General features: G+C 43.0%; 2 protein-coding genes across 8 annotated transcripts; one reads left to right on the top strand and one right to left on the bottom strand.

Moving 5' to 3' along the window:
- Positions 1–203: 203 nt before the first annotated feature.
- Positions 204–15,101, bottom strand: LOC108931639 (putative homeodomain transcription factor 2). 6 transcript variants are annotated; one of them, XM_018747565.2, is made up of 18 exons: positions 15,028–15,101; positions 11,139–11,365; positions 8,341–8,397; positions 8,036–8,105; positions 7,457–7,615; positions 7,211–7,373; positions 6,877–7,038; positions 6,430–6,634; positions 5,964–6,131; positions 4,610–4,828; positions 4,246–4,374; positions 3,582–3,854; positions 3,368–3,499; positions 3,055–3,141; positions 2,522–2,677; positions 2,011–2,106; positions 1,677–1,802; positions 204–1,398 (listed from the first exon to the last, which is right to left on the bottom strand). In XM_018747565.2, exons 2-18 carry the CDS (start codon positions 11,181–11,183, stop codon positions 1,378–1,380), a joined length of 2,268 nt encoding a protein of 755 aa, XP_018603081.2. In that variant the 5' UTR covers positions 11,184–11,365; positions 15,028–15,101; the 3' UTR covers positions 204–1,377. The 6 variants fall into 6 exon arrangements, with proteins under 6 accessions (XP_018603081.2, XP_018603082.2, XP_018603079.2 ...); XM_018747566.2 differs by lacking the exon at positions 15,028–15,101 and adding an exon at positions 14,861–14,881; XM_018747563.2 differs by lacking the exon at positions 15,028–15,101 and adding an exon at positions 13,771–13,948.
- On the top strand, positions 15,049–16,361 carry LOC108931641 (transmembrane protein 60-like). Of its 2 annotated transcripts, none has more exons than XM_018747570.1 (2): positions 15,049–15,092; positions 15,753–16,361. In XM_018747570.1, the coding sequence occupies exon 2, from the start codon at positions 15,808–15,810 to the stop codon at positions 16,204–16,206; it is 399 nt and encodes a 132-aa protein (XP_018603086.1). In that variant the 5' UTR covers positions 15,049–15,092; positions 15,753–15,807; the 3' UTR covers positions 16,207–16,361. The 2 variants fall into 2 exon arrangements, with proteins under 2 accessions (XP_018603086.1, XP_018603084.1); XM_018747568.1 differs by lacking the exon at positions 15,049–15,092 and adding an exon at positions 15,123–15,284.
- Positions 16,362–19,563: the final 3,202 nt, after the last annotated feature.

The following is a 19,563-nucleotide window of genomic DNA, read 5'->3' on the forward strand; positions in this document are numbered from 1 at the left end:
TCTCACAAATGCAAAACCTGAACAATAAACCTCATCCATGTCAACATAAAAGCAAACCTGAACCAGAATCTGTCAGTTGACATGCAGGTGTAGAGAATGTCTGGGAAACGCATTCAGAAAATAAGGTAGAACTGCAATGTACAATGAGGTGTATTGTAGTTATAACTTCAGAGTGAAAGAAATGGAGCAAGGAGAGAGGTCATATTACATCTTTAATTACAGGAGCATAAAGTACATGTTCAAATTTTCATTCCACACATGTCACAAAGTCATGGGAACTGAAAACCCTGTCAAGGTTTCCATGTCTCAGAATTGTGCTGATTTGTGGCGCATGTCAGTGTCCATACTTCATAAAAACACCTGTAACTGTATAAAACAGTTGATGCACTTTTAAACTGAACGAGCAGGAGCATGCAGCGCATCATTCAAAATAAAACCATTTTTTTCCTGTTATGTTTACAAAGGGGAAGGAAAAAAAAAAAAAAGCACATTCAGCATCTCTCTAAGCATTTCAAGTATATATAAAAAAAAAAAACTACTTAGAAGTACATAAACAGAATACTAGTGATTATCTTTTTCCTGAAAACTGCTCCTTTTCTCCTTTCAAAATAAAAAAAAACTTCAGGATAAAATATATAACACTTTCCTTTTCAAAGTGCACACCTCTGGGCAATGCTAATACAATTATGTCTCCCGGTGGTTAAACAAATGCAAAGAGCATCTGGGCGTCATGAAGACAGCCTTCCTGGAAAGCAACAACCAAGACAGGTATTACCTGAATTAGTGCAGTTCTAACCAGCACGCACAACCAGTGACTGAGGAAAACCGGAACAGGACAGTCAGGGTGAGGACAAGTTTCTGGATCCTGAGTCAGAAAGTTTACCAATGCCATGGCATTAACAGATGTTTGTGCATGAACAAAATCATGCCCTCAACAGTTTTCAGAACTCTGGTCTGCTTATGTGGTGAGGGGGTGCAGTGCTTGTGGGGATTCAGTCAGAGCTGATCGGACACAGCACCTAATCTGCCCTTTGACCTTTTAACAAAAAAATAAGATGTGCACAAATTGCTACATATTCACAACTGAATAGCTTTAACTTCTCATATAGTCATAATGAACAGAGCAGTGTTTTAACCAAAAATAACACTCTTAGAAATGTAAAAAACAGAACACTGAAAGGGTAAAATAAATATATCAGAATTGCACAAGTATGTGGAATGAAGGTACTCCAACGTGTCAGGGAGAGTGCAGTGTTCAGCCAGTCAGTCAGTCTCAGCAGCACCCTTATTCGGCAGCAGAGAGTTCCAGCTTACAAACAAAAGTACACAGCTCTGTGTCATGATTTGATCTTCCAGAGCAGAGACTGCAGCCAAGTGTCATGATTTGATCTTCCAGAGCTGAGGGCAGAAGACACATGTGAGACTGTTGAGTGAAAAATCAATGGGAGTTCTTAATCAAGACAAAGTAAAATTCTCCCAGTAGTCCATAGAATTGCACTCACGGAAAATAACACTGCTGTCTGGTCATCTGTCCAAAAATCAGTCACATTTTCTCTTACTGGGAAACTATTTCAAACAGAAAACCAGTCCAGTCTAATCTCTCTCAAAGGAAAATCTTGCACCTTCAAGGAGCTTTTGAAAGAGCCACCAAAAAAAAAGACACTACTTAGACCCACCTTCAGGTTGAAGCCCAGCAGATCACTGATGACCCCAGACACGGCCGACAAGATAACCACCTGGGTGATGTTATAGAGCAGTGGGTTCATGGTGAGGCCATATAGACGGAAAGGGGTGTCCAACTCCTAAGAGAGAGCCGGGGGGGTCCACATTGGTGGTTTGCAGTACATCAGTAAAAATACAGAAAGCTTTTACATCAACCCTCACTTGCAGATTCTTGGAGACCTACCTTCAAGAAGCAGTCCTCAACCCTACAAGATGAGACTCAGCATGCTGATTTACAGCTATGTAACTACTGACCTGTGAACGTCAACTTGGAATTAGAGTGCCCACCTTCAGCAGCTTGGTGGCCAGCTTTAGTACATTGTTCACCAGGGTCAGTTCCTCCTTCTTATTGGGCTTCTTCTCCATCTTCAGGTACAGATTGATCTGACCAGAAAAAACAAGGCAGTGAGGCTTTCACTGGATTGCCAGATAAAGTTTGAGACATGGACAGCTAAGGTGTATAGCTCTGACCCAGAGATGCCCGTTACCTGGGAGCTGAGAGGATATTCAAGCCCCCATGGAACACCTAGGTGATTCTGCAGAAGACCAGCAAGTTCTCGTGTTACTCTGCATGTGACTGGCTACAACCACAGCAGAATATCCACTTGTACCTGCGCCATTCGGGTGAGTAGAACTATTTGCAAATCTACTCTATCAGCAAAACAGATGTGGCCCACTGTAGGGTAGTGTTGTTGCCTTACCAAGTCTGTTAATAGAGTGGGGCTGTTTTTCCATCTGTTGTTATCAATAAGATGAAGCTGTAACTAGGAGTTGTAGCAGGGTGGAGGCCTTGCCATACCTGCTCAGTCAGTAATGTGGAAGTGTTGCTGTACTTCTTGCTGGTCTCAGCACCCAGAGTGGCAAAGCGCAGCAGGAAGAGGGAGAGTGAGATGCACCAGATGACTAGCTCCCAGTTGTAGTGGCAGTCCAGGAAGGTGTGGTGACCTTGCAGTAGCTGGCCAGGGCAAAAGGGTAAAGAAATCAATGCATCTGATCTTGTGCATTGTTTCAAACTACCTTAAGATACATCGTGGTCTTCTTAGCTTAGTACATCTTATCTCATGATTTTCTCAGCAATTTTCCTATCATACTGGCTAGATATGTTGGCTGTCATGTTCCATTCTTGAGGTAAACTTTGCTGAACACATTAACAGCCACAGCATGGAACAGTAAAACCAAACATTGCAGAAATGATACATTCTGAAAATTCAAGTAAATAATAAAATACGTGTACTCTTGAGAAAAGTGCTGAAAAAGCCAACCTGGTAATGTGCTTTAACCAAACAGTCATGGTCTGAATTATTTTACAGTCTGTGGTTTTAACCTTCTCACCTGAGCACAGCAGATAAATACAACAGAGAGAGTGAGAAGGAATGCAGATGACACAATGACATCCACAGAGCGCTGCGGTCCCCTTCTCTGTGATGCATGAAGAACAGGGACCAGGTGTAAGCATTAAAGTCCAAAATCACACCGCACCAGACATTGTTGCACAACAACACTCTCCAATAGGAGACATTAACAGCCCACGAACCTTCTTACACCATACATGATAACCCCTCCAACCCAATTAGACTAGACCCATTGCTGTTATTTAAACACACAGGGCTATTAGCTGGCATAAAATGGAAATGTCAACAAACACCTTCAGGTAAGAGCGCAAAGACAGCCACATCTTGATGTTCTGCACTTTCTTTAGACGAAAATGGGGCACCTCTGACTTCCTGGCTCGCCGGGCTGATGTAAGGTGACCAAAGAGTTTGGCGAAGAGAAGCCTCTATGGTCAACAGTGAATGTTTTAATAACATATTAACAAATGTACATCTCACCTGCACTGCTGTTATAGGATTCTTGCCTACCTGCTTGTAGGTTCTTTCGGCCACACTTAGTAGGAAGAAGAAGATCCATACGAGGCAGGTACGCACCACAAAGCTGACTGTCACCATAGCAATCACCATTACATCTGAGCTGGAGCCAAAGGCAATATACAGGAGCTCACAGGCTGAGAGTGTGGCCAGCTGCTCTAAGTCCTTGTACAGGAAGAGCCTGAAAGCAAAAGGTGTGAATGCCAGGATGGCTGTCACCAGGTTCCCAAACACTTGGTACCCTATTCCAGGTGTGGAGAGATTCACCTGTAAATCAAGACACACAAAACAATCAGTGACACCAAACCTAGTTTTTGGCTCTTGCTTTCACCATTTTTCCTCAGCATAACAAATCAGTTTCCACATTTTCCTCCTGTTGTGCTGATGAGCACTTGTTTAAAAAAAAAAAAAAAAAAAGTGCATTTTATTTTTTACTTTTGAAATATTAACAAAAAGCTCAGCTCAAAAGATTAATTCCAGTATAAAGTAAACTATAGTAGGTTGTGCGTTGATATTCATGGAGGACTTTGTGGCTCATCAGCAGGTTTTTCAGTTTCATTCAGTTCAAAGTAGCCAACACCCACGCGAATATGAACATCACTGAATTACTTCATTTACTGACTTACACACTTAAAGAATATCAGTGCTCCACACTCACCCGGTTCATGATCATGCCACTGATTTCCAGCACAGACATTTCAGCTTTCTTGCACTCATTGCCCTCCCACACAATGGCACTCACACGCTCCAAGCCTGGGTTGGAGCTGTGCAACCAGGGGACATGACCCTGGGGGTGAGAAGGGACTATAGTAGTCACACAGTCACACCAATAGGTACTGACTATTGTGCAGTTCTTCATGTCTGCAGGATGTCTGTTCAAAGCATACCCATCAAAGTTTAAGGCATTGTAATCACCCCACTGGGTGAGCACTGTGATGCAACAGAGGAGTCTAGACAGGATGCTTCATGCCATAAGTGTCAGTTTGCTTGAATTTCTGCAATATATGAGGCTGGTACCCCACCTGGTGGAAGGGGTCATCCCGGTACTCCCTCTTGTGGGCAGAGCAGAGGGCAGTACCCTGTCCCTCACTCTCGCTACTGCAGGAGGAGCGACACTCAGCACAGTTGAGAAAGTCCTCCCACAGAATGTCCTCGGTCTCAGACTCGGGCCGCATGCTTCCAGAGTCCTGTTGTAGGCTGGAGTGTCGGGAGCTGCCACTGATGCTGGAACACCCCATGCCCTGGAGGCAGATATGGGCAGCAGGTTATATTAACTCCTTTACTTGTACAGAATTAAATTTCTAGAGAAACTGTACTTCTTTTTTGGCTTTTTTGTTTTACTAAGTGCATTTATAATTTAAAAAAAAAATTTTTTTACAGCATTCCATTTCAGCTGCCCTTTTTGCATTTATATCTAGGGCTGCTACAAACAACCTCCTCACTGCCAGCTAACTTCTAAGCATTTCACTGATGACAGCTATGTTTGGTATACCTAAAAGTTGGTGATTAATAACAAAATGACAAATGTTGCATATGTTTATGGGATAAATGTACTGCCATTAAACAGTCTGCAGAGACTGCTTATTTTCATTTTAAGTTAGTTCTAAAGTACTTTAAAAAGCATTTAATTTATTAGAGCTATAGCTGAAATTTGCAGAACCTACTGTGTGAATAAATCAAGGTACAGTCCTATTAAGTCTGACTGATGTTATGTTTGAAACAAAGTGGTTGATGCTGACCAATGTTCTACATGTTTCAAGTTAAAGAATACCCTGCAAAGGACAAGCAGTTGTTGAAAATTGAATGTCTTACAGAAAATTTTTAAATCATTACAGTTTAATTTGAGGATTTTACAGAACCTAGCCCATGAACAATTTAGGGCACATGTGTATTAATTTTTAATGATTGTGGATTGGAGGGATTTAAGAACAAACAGAGCTGCGGTCCCAGGTATGCTTCTTTACACACTGGGTCTGCTCCCTTTTTCCATGAGTTAAAAACTGTATATTGAAGCTGTTAACACAGCAAAGAGTTTAGGTTCATACAAAACCCAGTTCAAATCAAAGTAACTTGACACTTGTGTAGTTTGACTTGAATCATTTGCTCAAGTAGATTTCTGGATGAGTACTTCAACTTGGGGGGGGGGGAGAAAGGAGAGGGGGAAAAAAAAACAAAAAAAAAAAAAAAAACAGTAACAGCACGTTTAAGTATTGTTTTTGACTATTCTACCCACCTCCAACTGGCACGTAGAGACACCAATGAGCCAAGTGGAAGCCCTGAATATCTGGTGAAATTTCATTTTTCGTTATGTGCGCTATCAAGTGAGACCGTATTTTTTTTTAGGATACTCTTAGTGAAAACAGTTAGTTACTCTACCTCAGCAGTGTGCAGCCTCTTGTAGTGCTGGGCCTTTCTGTGGCGTAATGATGAGTCACAGTTGGTGAGCTCTTCATTGCAATGGGCCATGAAGCAAGGTGCCACAGGATCCTCCTCACTGGAGGCCTCATCAGACAGGTTCCCCACACGCTGTGGTCCGGGAGGCTCCTGAACACACAGAGGCAAAGGCTTCAGAGGATTACTTAACCTCACTCTATTTTGGTGCTGCAGTCTGCAAGATCAACACATATTAAAAATACCACTTTCAACAATGGATCACTCTATGGAGTTTTAGGAGGGAACCTGTTGATGTAGTGTATAATGTATACAAAAACATAAGAGTTTCCTTTGAAAGTAACTGGAATGTCTATACATAAAATAAATCTCTATTACAGCATTTTTTTTTTAAAGAAGTTCTGTTATAAAAACATCACGAGTACACATGATAAGGCCAGAGAATACCTACTTTTCTGCCAAAGGACAGCAGTAGCCCAGTCCGTGGTTGAGAAGCTCTACAGTGGCATCCTGCAAGGGGCTGCAGGCTACATGGGGGTAAGGGGATCCCTCCTTTCTCACCCTTCATGGTCACCTGACCATCTAACACCACATAGCCATTTGCCAGCTTAGACTTGTCAAGGGAGAACTTTGACTTCTCAGACCTGGAAAAAATACTGCAGATACCAAGAAGCAAAATGAGGAGGCATACTACAAAAGCCTTCAGTCCCCATGCACTATAACAAGTCCATTATAGTAATTAAATCATTCCTACCAGTTTTCTGTCCAGGACAACAAATACTGTTTTGCCAAATTAAATATCACCCAGAAAATAGAAATCAGATAAAAAAACAAGAAAAACAAGATTTACGCTCACAAAAGGGACAACAGGTAATGAACAGTAAAATAATATACACGCCTTGATTTCACCAGGTCCTGGCAGAACTCCCAGAGGACAGTGGCCAGGCTGTGACTGGATGCCAAACTGGTACTCTGCACCACCCCCTCCTGGGTATTTTCAGAACTGCTGGAGCAATCCCCTTCTCGGTGCACTTCCAACTGAGCTGCTTTTCTTAACTTCCTTTAGTCACAAGGACACAAAAGCCACATTTCTCAGACATAAGCAGCCAACCCATCTGCACTCATTTCTCCAAGGGTAGGCAAACCAAATACAAATAGATCCATACAAATTGGAACATCAAAAAAACTGATTTCTGTGGAGCAGCTGAACCATCCCTGCCATACAAAAATACCTTCTCCTCTTGCCACCGCCAAGAGATGGTTTGGGTGTTCTTGTAGACACAATCTGGCAGTGGACTGTCCCTAGAAGCAGCATGAGCCACAAGGCACCAAACACCTCAGTGGCAGGGAGGCCATGTGTTGGTGGGGTGAAAAGAAAAAGCACCACTGCCACCCCTGGAGAGAGGACATATGACAGATACTAAGAGAGAAGAGAGTATGAGACACCTCCACAGCAGCAGAAGTCACAAATGACTCACCCTGGAGCAGGTAGATGAGCAACAGCAGGATGAAGATGGCTCTGGAGGTAACTTGGATCCACCAGCGGAAAAAGAAGGGGAAGAAGACCACCCTGACAATGCCCTTCCGAGTTAAGGAAGTCCATGGGCTCTCTGGCTTGGCTTTTGCAAATGCTGAGCCTGCAGGAATACACAGAAAGTTGGGCACTAATTTTGGCAATGTCTCACACCCAACTCCAATGCAACAGACTGGCCGCTGACAAATCTAAATTTTCAGTTGACTGACAGGAGAGCATAGTCTAATAGATGCCAACAAATAATTTCTTCAGTACACGATAGTTTCTAAACAGGCAAAGTGGCTAAGTTTTACATTAGACAGTTCACATTGATAGTGTTTTTTTTTTTTTTTTTTAAATTCAAAACACAAGAGAAAGAATTCATCACCACTTGGATACCTGAGTGAGAGTCTTACAGGTTTGTTTTTCCCCACAGAAATTTCTGACAAAACATGCAAGGTGCACCTGACACCAGTCTACTGCCCTTAGGCCAAAAACTGATCTCCTTCAATGCTACACCTGCTTCCATGCTTCTACTCCTTACCCCTAACTAGATCCACATCAATGAGGTCCAACTTCACGTTTCCAGTCTTTCTGGGCTTGTTCCGCAGACCCTGAGAGGTGAAACTATAGTGTCAAATAAAGGCTTTGTCTTTTATATCACAGGCTCAGTGATTTTACACTAAACTGAGGGGGGTCAAAGGTGAGTTTCCTACTACCTATAGGAAGGAAACAGTGCAGAAAAATTGGTTTCACAGCAATGACCCTTGACAGGAAAGCTGCTATCATCTCCCCCATCTCCCTGGTATCTCTTGTGGATCTAAAAAGTGATGAGGGGAAAAACCTCACCTTTATCTCTCTTTGCTCTACAGATTTCTCCCATATTTGTTGATCATAGGCCCCAATCTGTAAAAATCAGGCAAACAAAAGTGTCAAGCAACATGTGTCAGAGTTAAATACAAGTTTACACTGCTACAGCTTCTTCCATTCAACTGGGTCTTTAGAGGCCAGTCTAACTAAGGCATTTTCCCCAAGAACTGTGGTCAGAGATGGGGAGAATATCTGAATTGTTTTTCATCACTGCAGATTTCTAGTTTAGTGCCAAGCATCCAATTTTTTTTTTCCCAGCTAATCCATAAAGCCCTTTCATATCAAAGCCAGGACATGAGCTAATAAATAAGCCCTATTGTCCAAAAGATTGAAAGGATCCCAATAAACTGGGAAATTGGGTCATGAGTCTAGTTCTTGCAGTCTGGTGACATGCATGTTGCTTTGTATCATGAGCAGGCTGACACTGATGCCACAGAAACATGGCTACCTGGGAAGGCCAGAAGGCAGTGATACTCCTGCAGGCCTGTCAGCACAGTGTGAGGCAAGTGGGGCCAGGGGAGGAAAGGTGATCGTTGTCATAGTGACAGCATTAACTTCCAAGTGGGTCAGTAAGCCTGCCAAGTCTGCCCTGTCACCACCATCACATGACCCATCAGGTATGCAACCAATCAGAACCAGAGTGCTTTGTCACACAGTGTGCACCCATAAAGCAACAAGTAGCACACTTCAAAGAGTATTCAGCTGGAGTTCCTATCTAGTGCTCTCTCACAGCTACAGGGGATATTTGACAAGCTCGCATGACCAGGATGAATCCAGCTTCTCTTTCAATGGCACTTCAGGAGGAACAGAACCTGTTCACTAACATGTTCAGTTCAGCAGGGCTTGCATCTGCCCCTATTCTGATGTTAAGCAGGTACTTCTCACAACAAAGACAAAATGCTTTTTTTTGAAGTAGAGACGAGCTAGCAGGAGATTTCATTTGTAGACCAGCGTCAGGATGAAGGTCACCACACAGCAAAGCCACAGTGACTGAACATCTCCGTTCACAAGACATGACCTTCTCCCTGATGACCACATTCATCATCCTTTTTTCTATGATGATTCTTGTCAAAGTCAACTTTATTGTCATTCTGCCTATATGGGAGTTATGCAAACAGGACCGCAAAATTCAGTTTCTCTTTGGACCTCCATGCCACACAATGCATACAGTGCAAAAAATACTGCAAGATGGGTGCAGAAACAAGACAGTGCAGTGCACAGGGCAGAGTCTGGTGACAACGTACACAACATACAATTTACACAATGGACGTAAAATATATGTACCTTAAAAATAAATAAAAATATAAATACAATAAAAACAAAAAGGCTATATGGAACAAGTAATTTAACTGTAAATTAGAAGAATTAGACACTGGAGATTAGAAACACTAGACAGCTAGCTAGTAACACAAATAGCCACAGAACACACTTACGGCAACTGCGAATCAAAAATGCACATCACTTCCCTGATTAAATTATTAAATGCTTACAACTAATCCCCCTCGGCACACAATCTTATTGAGATGGTGCTGAGTAGCCTCATTATATTTATTCATTTAGCAGACGTACATCACTTTGGAGAAAAGCGACATATATCTCACAGAAAATACAATGTGTGCGTTACCTTAGGAAAAAGAGACATAGCTGCAGATGCGATTAAGTACAGTTTGTTTCCTTCACCATATGCACCGATATTCATCACACAAGTAGCTGCATAAAACTTCACCAGAAAATTCCTAATCACCTTCTTAGTAGTTTTTTTGAGATACTACATATGAACATTTATATTACAATGCAGGAGTGGCTGTGTGAAGGATTGACCCGAACATGATTATGAACATTTATACCTTACAGACATGAACATCTACACCTCACATGAACTTAAGAGATCATGGGCAAAGTGAGTCTGGAAGAGGTGAGTTTTCAGACCCTTTTTAAATGTGGACAGAGATTCAGCAGTTCTGAGTGAGCGAGGGAGGTCATTCCACCACAACGGAGCCAGAACCGAGAACCTCTGTGCTTTAACTTTCGGGCATGGGACCACCGAGCGGGCAGATGTGGAAGAGCCTAGCCATCTGGTTGGGGTGTACCAAATGATCAAGTCTTGTAGATTTTGCCCTCAAAGTTGATAGTCTGTTTTAGCATAAACTCTTCATAGTAATGCTCCCAGCTATCAACATCTTGGGTAGCAATGACATCTGTAGCAGTACTGTAATACTGACAGTATTAACACCTTGGAATTTTATAATTAAGATAACATATCAGATATGCAGGTGAGTTACTCTTGGAGGGTTATACATTCTGATCTACATGACAGATCAAGATGATGTGCACATGATGTAGTCTGCAAGCAACAGTAAAACAAGGATGATAGCTGCGATTGCTAATTTGAATTTTTTTACCCTCCTCTAGTAAATGAGACATTTTCTTTCAAATCCTCACAAATGGAATGAGTCACGTATGTCACAATGAGAACAAGTGGTGTGGCACAAATAGCTTGGTGACAGATGTAGTTTACCAGAAGCTATGGGCTTCCACATGAGTTGTAGCTATGTGCAAACTAAGCCATGTGATCATCATGTGAACTCAACAAGAGAGATGGACTGATTGCATGTTATGAAGAATGAGGAAGCAGGATTTGTCCATGGATCCAAACCAGTTTCAAACCAGATACCATCACATAGAGCAGGAAAAAATCCTTATACTGTACATTTGTTACATGCTCTTTGTGCTTATTTTGGACAATTTATACACCTGTTCTTTAGGGAAGGACTCACCTTCTTCTGGTACCACACTACTGCATCCCTCAGCGCAGACGCCATCTACAGGCTGGACACCTGTGTCATCACATGGGTCATCTTACACTGCCAGAACAAACCATCCACAGTCATACTCCCTTTGCTGAAGCTGCCACTTGAACAGGAAGCAACTGCTTGCAGGTAGGAACGGAGATTGAAGCAGCAGAAGCGAGCAGAGGAGCCGCTGCAGAGGGCGTGTGATGAGCCTGTAGCCAGAAACAGCAAACTGTGGTTTCCTCCCTGATTCTGTCATTTTGCAAGTGTAATATATGCAGACATATTAATACATAAATGCAAACACTTTCTGAGCAGCATGTCATTACAACTCCGAATTTGCCAATCTTTCAGTTGCTCTGCCTGTCATTTGAAAGCTGAGAGGGAATTATCTGATATTATATAATTTTATGCTTCACTTGTATAACAAACACAGGAAATGATTGCCCTCCTATAAACCTTTACTAATTCACCCATGCATGAATGAAAATGGATATATTTTGTGAACTTTTGGAAACAAGGTATTTTCTTTGTATGCGATTTGCCAACAGTTCCCTCCCTCGTTTCAGGCACCGGTATAAATAAGCGAATGATAAAACACTGGCAGGGTTGGGTGACCGGGACAGGCACAGACATCTGCAAATTACTGCTCAAAATATAAGTCTGCGCGTCCATTCATGAAATTTACATCCACAACCTTTACTTCACGTTTGGCCGATTTCACCATGGGGCCGTCTGCTCAGCACCCCAACCTGCCTCTTATACAGGTTGTCACAGCAGGAGCTGACAGCTGCTCCCCCACCCCACCCCTCCCAACCAACCATAACACACAAGTTATCTGCCGTCATATAGAGATGCACAGTAAGTAACCCCCTCCTTTCAGATGAAAAATTAGCTAGTGACACTAAGGGGGTACAGTGCTGCAGCTGTATGCCAAGAAGCTATGGCAGCACAGTCAAGTATTCAGCTCTACTGCTGTTGCTATTATCATGTCCAGGGGTACTACAGGAGGACGTGGAACTGTAACCCAAATCTCTTAAACGCAGGGCAACAAACACATCACTACCTGGTTTAAGAAGTGAAGCAGGAGTTTGGGGGATTCAAGGAATTCACAAAGACAAATGCGACCTGGAAAGGACCATGACCAGGGGATCATCACTAACAAAGCAGAGCGATCCTTTCTCTACTGTACTGATTCAATCTCCAGTGACTGACAAATGTTAAACAAAAAAAGAACCGATTACCAAGACACCTGCATCTCTTCCTCATCTTTCCCCTCTCCTGATTTGAAATGCTCACAGGGATGCACTGACTCGGGAAGAGCGTGTTGAAAAGTGAACCATCTCCTTGTTGGGGGAGCATAGCACTAGACCGGGGCCAGAGGAGCACAGGCAGCATCATATGCTCACTGGGACTGCTCAACATATACATCGAGTGGAGGACTGAGAATCGAAGCAAATGCAGAAGCAGGAACTCGAAGGTGAAAGCCAAAGGCAGGTAATGAGGCGCAACAGGTAACAGGTGCCTCAGACTTAATCCAGAGGAGAAATAAAAGATATAGAATATGGGCCAAGTGCATGGTGTCCAGTCAGGGCTGCAGGACCTAAGTGAGGGAGATGGTACAGGTTTCCGGGGAGATGCACATCTCAACAGGGAGGGCCCAACCTACAGTTTACCGCTGCCACGGAAACCACTTCCGCAGCAAATGGTGAGCCTCAGTCCATTCCTAGCATTAAAAACTAGTCCTGGAAAGTCACAGGAAACTGCACTGGAAGCAAGAACTGATCAATGTTGGGAGTACCAGCACAGCAGAGGGTGGCAACAGGGGCTGATGATGCCAGTGGGAACAGTGCCCATAAGTCCCTGCAAGTTAGAGACAGGATGTCACACATTTGTTTAACTTGTGCCTGTCAGCAGACGTGAAGTAAAATAGCAGCAAGCTGATTCTTCAGCAGTTTTAAAAAAAAAAAAAAAAAGAGACTTAACTGAAGAAAAAAAGTCACAAGTTCAAGAAGTTGAGATCAACCACGCGCAGCTGCCAGCAGCTGCAGTGCAATAGCTGCTGTGTGAGGTGCCTTTGTTTTAGCAGTTGGGGAAATCTATTGCGGAAACGTTCAAACAGGAGGAAAACACTGTAAACAATAAGAGGTCTATACTAGTAGTATAGTTGGAACACAACTGTACGCACAAAAAAAGCGTCAATGCCGCGTCCGTTTGTCATGCAGAGAGGTCGACATTTCCTGTCTCTGGCGCGCGAGGCTGGACTCAACAGTCGAGCGCGAGCGACTCTCAGTCCTGAGGAAACTTAATTTCTGCCCTCCTTTCGCTCACGTCGTTTCCAAACACTCCAACGACAATACGCGTTACCTTCTGGCTGCTTTCCGCATCTGATATTCACCCCATTTTCTTTCACTGTGCATCGTTTAATCGACGAGTAAAAGGGAAAAGCACGAATGGGGAGCGCGGGTTGTTCCCGTTCGGGAGCGGAGGGAAAGCCCGGAGAGTCGCGAGACCGCGCGCGGGACCCTGCACCACGACAGCACGTAACTGGAATTAAGGGGACCGCGGGAGCTCAATGAACTCTGCAGCACAGGGATGCGCGGCTCCTGGCTCCTACCTCGACACCTTACAAACACCACACGGACGCCACCATACGCGTAGCTTTTCCCTCCGGTGCTGAACTCCGCTATTTTGAAATGCTATAATTACCCTACCGTGCACAACTGGCAGCTCCCGTGAGCTTTTTTATCTCCACGTTTTATCACAGCTTTTCCTTTTTCTGACACGGGCCCCCAATCCGCTGCCCCTATAAATAGATGCGCCTTTTCTTACCACGAAGAATAGTGTAAATGCGCGCGTGGATACCCGTTAACGTCACTGCGTGTCTTGCGAGAGAGGTCTGGTCTGTCCCGCACCGCTTTGAGTAGATGACGATGATGGTGATAATGTATTAGTATTTTTATTATGTAGCTGACGGCTTTGTCCAGCTTACAACCTTAGACAAATCTACAAATTTACAAATCTACCCATTTATACAGCAGAGTATTCATGCTGTATAAACTGAAGGTAATTCCCTAGGTTACCACATGATCAGCAGTAGGGATTTGGCAGGGAACCTTCACTGCAAGGCAGCAGCTCTGCCGAGGAGAATAATGTCTCCTACACATTATGAATAATTATTAAACGCATACTCCGTGCTGTTTTTACGGGATGATTGCTACAAACCATTTATAAATGTTTTATTAAAATAACACGTTGAATTCAGTGTTATGAACCACAGCTAATGCGTTCTCTTGAGGACCTGCACTCGTGTCTCTGACAATCCCTTCTCAGTAAAAACGCTTATTTTCACGGAGATGACAACCTCCTGTGACATTCATTTATCGCTCACTCAGTGAAATGAATGTGCTGAGCCGGTTATTGTAATTCTTAACAAAGCAGTTATTAAGATTTTTTATCGTTCTGATAGATTCTGCTATCAGTTTTACAGATCCCTTAAGTTAACACGAAGTGTCGTTACATGCAGTTTACAAGTCACAGCAGTGACGGAAAAGCAAGTCTTACTGCCTTTTTTATTGAAATATAGCGATATATTAAAACAGGATGTACTGAAATTTATATTTATTCATTTAACAGACGCTGTTCTAAAGCGACGTTTAATTTAAATGTATATATAAATTAACGTATATTTAATGTAAAATGCTTACTTTAGTTTCATTTTTTTGTAGTCTTAGTGAAGAAATTCATTTAATACGATTAATTTGAACAGGATTTCTACGTGCTTTACGGTATTTATTGAAAACACCTTTGTCCCGGAAACAGTATTTGTACTGTCGCTTTAAATTGGGCCGCAGGGGTGCATGATTGACAGTACCTCAGTCCAATAGCTGTGCACAGAGCGCCAACGAAGACCTCCGTAGGACCCAATCACATTCAACGGTGAGCGAGTATAGCCTCTTCGCTGACAATGGCTGTGGATGAACAGGAAGGGAAATGAATTAAGAAAATGTTCCGTTCCAAAGATTTCCGCATTTTCAGCATAATGAATTGAAATGCATGGAAATACAAGCTTAGATTTGCCCGTACAGCTGCAGTCGATTTTTTTTATTTAAATTGCACTGTGCAGTCGAGGTAAGCCTGCACTACCTCAGAAAAGCTGCTGTCCTGCTTATTTCCAGTTTAATTCACACAGTTAATATGTGTAAATATTTATTTTTTATCAGTAACTTGACCATAATTTTGTACAACAATCAAGCTTCCAGACCCTCTTGGTTTACCTTAATATGACTAGTTACATGTTTGGGCCTGGGTTTTTAACAAACAACTAATAACCCTTTTGGTTAATTTACATACACAAAATACATTTCATGGGTTTGTTTTGGATTTAATTTTGGATTCAGTAATGATTCAGTGTAATCTGTCTGTGTGTAGTAACACTGTACTTCCCAAAAACATCAACATATATATTATATACTGTACACACACACACATACACACAGTATAACTAGTGCCTGTTAATGTTTCTGGGATGCACGGCATTACTATAGTGTTCACATTGCTGAATATTATACTGTTCACCTTTCTCTGTCCACTCCCCAGGCTGGAACCGGCTGATGCAGGTTGAACGCGTTTCTCCAAGCCGTTTTCTATCAGTATGTCTCTAGCACAGAGGGTACTGCTCACCTGGGTCTTCACCTTGCTCTTTCTCATCATACTGGTGCTGAAGCTGGACGAGAAGATCCGCTGCAGCTGGTTCCTCGTCTTCCTCCCCGTGTGGGTTTTCGATGCCATTCTTCTGCTTATGCTTGCTGTAAAGATGGCAGGGTACTGTAAAGCGGGCCACGATCCACGCGATGGCGCTCAGGACTTACGCAGGAGGACCTGGTATGTGATGGCCATGTTGCTGAAGCTGGCCTTCTGCCTGACACTGTGTGCACGGCTGGAGCAGCTCGCGGAAATCAAGCTGTCACTGGTCTGCATCCCACTCTGGGCGCTGCTCCTGGGAGCCTTGGCCGAGCTGGGGTATAATATTTTTCCAGACCGTCAAAACTGAGGCACTGTCAACGGCAAGAGCAAGAACATCTTGGCTTCCACAAGAGCCTGACTTTTCATTTAAGAACCAATGCTCCCATCTCCAGGCGCAGCAGGTTGAAGCAGGTCCTGCTCTCTGGTGGGTCTGGGGTTCAAGTCCCGCTTGGGGTGCCTTGCGACGGACTGGCATCCCATTCTGGGTGTGTCCCCTCCCCCCTCGAGCCTTACGCCTTGTGTTGCCGGGTTAGGTTCTGGCCCCCCGCGATCCCATATGGGACAAGTGGTTCAGACAATGAGACACTCCCACCTCCCTCAAATCCTTTCCTTTATATTTAACATTTGTCCTCCCTTTGGGACTGACTAAAAGGGTAGTGCATACTATCATTAACAGGCTTGGAACCGGTGACATACTGCAAATAACTTTCAACTAAGGGACAGAGTTTTAAGTGATTTTGTGATCTTTCAAAGCTGTAACTCTTCACAGGTCAAAACCTACAAGTTTAAAAGTGTTGTATTTTCATTAACTATTGTTTGTGCCAAAATAAAATTCATACTTTAACTATTTGAAAGATCGGGATGTCATTTTACTATGACTGTGAAATTGCTGTGTACATTTTTTAAAACATAAGCCAGTGATTGTTAAATTGCTTATATTTGCTTACTGCTTCTTTTATTCTGGCCTGTAACAACTTATCCAGTATTGGGAGCACCCAAGAACATTTTGCACTGGTACACAATGGAATATACAAATAATGGAAGTAGTAGGCTTGCTTGAAATTGGAATATCCCGTCACCCACTGCAACAATTGTGTTTTCATTCTTTCCTTACAAGTTCACATTATGCTAATGTCAAAAATCAAGTACTATTTTATGTGCATTCATGAGAGAGGGTCCCATGCATCGAGAAAGTGCTACATCAGCTTATGAATGTACTTTTTTCCTATACGGTGGCATTTTTACCCCTTATGTGATCAACAATCAATTTACCTGTTAGTACAGCTGGGTAATTTTTACTGGAGCAATTCAGGGTAACTTAAGGCTGTAACAGCAGAAGATGGGATCAAATAGTTAGGAATGCACTTCTGACCTCCATGTCTGTATGCTTTGCAGAGTGAAACGCATAGGCAGTGTTCTTGTGAACTTTATTTCTTTATATCAACATCTCAGTCAAATGATCAAAATCTCTCTTCCCAGGTATACCTTGCCTTGCACCCTACGCTTCTTGCATAGTCTCCAGACTTCCATGACCCTGCAACAGATAAACAGGTATTACTAAAGGAAATGAAAACATTAAGACACTAATAATTTGTGTAGTATTTTATATATTTGTATGGTAGTTTTAAGTGAAAATTTTCCCCACAAAAGTATTAGTAATTCGACCCACTTCACAGCGGGTATTCGTCTAAGGGATTGATTTCGTCGAACGGATTAACCCCGTTATGTGAGGAATGGATATGAATTGTAGTTCCCAGTCCGACCAGTAGGGGGCACCAGTAAAGTGTACAGGCTGTAAATAGGTCACTGAAAACAAATCTCATTTCGCTGCAGCAATGAATTCAGTGAAAACGTGAAATGCACCCGAGACAAAGAAATATGGAGATGGGAGTTGTTTGGTGCTGCCAGCTTCTGAATTAAAGCATAAAATGCTAAATCAGTATTAACTTCAACACATTACTATATTTTACATTTGTATTCTAAGTGTTGAACCTTATAAGTGCAGGTGAGATATTCCAAAGACAAAACATGGTTTTAGTTTTCCCCTCAGAGTTTAGTTTCCTCAAACGCAGTCCCAGAAGCTACCATTGCATGTCAAGGTCAGTGCTGATAAAGACCTGTTACCATATGCTGTTCCTCTTCGTCATCACCACCATCCAGCGTGAGGATTTGTTGACCGCACAGGCTTTCGCCAGAAGTGTTGCTGGGTGTGTTCACTGTCGCCATGGAGACCAGCTTCCTTCTGACATTCCGGCCTCAGTCTGGCAAGCCAAAACCCCGTATGGGCCTCCTCCACCAGGGCCACTGGCTCACGTGCGGCTGCATCCTCATTCTTCTCACAAGGATCACTTAGGCCCCAAGGGGTACCTTAAAGTTCATCCCAGTCAGCCAAACACGTACAGACTTGAGACACCACCCGACAAACTAAAACATGTTGTACAGTACAGTCAAAGGTTTTACCACCACATTTAACTCTCAATGCAGTGTACTGGTTTAATCATTTTGGCTACCGCAAAGATGCTGTAAGACAACAAACTTGCTCAGGCTAGTTAGAAGTTTCTGTATTGATATGTCTGAAGCATTCAAAAATTGATTTATACATATTTGTTGCTGATGACAAAAACTGTTTACAAGCCTGTAAAACTTCCAAAAGTTACTGCTGGAGGTGTAAATTCTACATGTTTTTTTTCCAGAGGTCCCTGCAAACTGCTTGGTGCCCAGCAATATAGGATGAACCTTTGTTAGCAACCCTGGAAAGTGCTGTACAGGAGCTAATCCCAGCCGCATTCACTCACCCGGATTCGAGCTCAGCTGGCCTGGAAGACAGCCATTCTCCAGTTTCACTCCACTGTGGAACTTGCTCACTTGATAGTATTACAACAGAGGGATCAGAAGTAAACACCTTGGTTTTGACTGCCAAGCTTTTGTGTGGTCCAAGGGGACTTGATCCAACATTGTGTCTGCCTTGAACACGATTGAACTTTCCCTCGAAAGGTGTACTCGGCCCATCTGCAGCAAGACAGCCCCTGGCAGGACCATGCAAGGACCATGAACGGGCTCATGATACATTCCCAAGTCAGTAGAGTACCACAATTCAGAACCAAGAAACAAAATCTCTCCAAGGGACAGTCTCTTCAGCTTCACCATACATTGCCACTTGACACTTCATTCTGTACATCGCTCTTCAGTGCTCCAGAACAGCCCAGCTACAAGGCCTTCCACATTAACTTCTGTCAGTTCAGCACCCCAGCGCCCACAGAAGCTCCAGCTGTGAAATCAGTGCACAGCACCTGTGAAGGCCTTGGTCAGGCATCAGACAAAACGCCTGGGCTTGTATGGCCCATTACAATGGGGTCAATGGGAACCCAGTCTTACTGGTTAATGCGTTCACTTAAGGCATTATTCAAAGAGCACCTTAAGCCGCCATCCAAATGGATCATAATAGTTGTAAACAAGAAAAACAGAAGTGCTCAGGTTGGATAAACACAAAATATTACCTCCATTACTTGGTTATTTTCAGAAGGACATGAAAAAATTAGGTAATATTTCTGTTCAAGAAATGTAAAAATATTATAAATAATAAAACGGAACCCAATGCATTTAATTGCATGGGAAGTAAGTTTGCAGAAGAACACTGGGGGTCCTTGACCTACCTGTCCATCTT

The sequence above is a fragment of the Scleropages formosus genome, chromosome 2 (genome assembly GCF_900964775.1).
Source record: "Scleropages formosus chromosome 2, fSclFor1.1, whole genome shotgun sequence".
Classification (NCBI taxonomy): Eukaryota; Metazoa; Chordata; class Actinopteri; order Osteoglossiformes; family Osteoglossidae; genus Scleropages; species Scleropages formosus.

Bases quoted from the DNA above. Each gene is read 5' to 3' on its own strand.
- LOC108931639 (XM_018747565.2), bottom strand. From the start codon at position 11,183: ATGGCGTCTGCGCTGAGGGATGCAGTAGTGTGGTACCAGAAGAAG. The intron at 4,375-4,609 runs GTGGGGTACCAG...TCTCACCCCCAG, and splicing joins GGGATGACCCCTTCCACCAG to GGTCATGTCCCCTGGTTGCA. The intron at 1,803-2,010 runs GTGGGCACTCTA...GCTCTCTCTTAG, and splicing joins TGGCCACCAAGCTGCTGAAG to GAGTTGGACACCCCTTTCCG.
- LOC108931641 (XM_018747570.1), top strand. From the start codon at position 15,808: ATGTCTCTAGCACAGAGGGTACTGCTCACCTGGGTCTTCACCTTGCTC.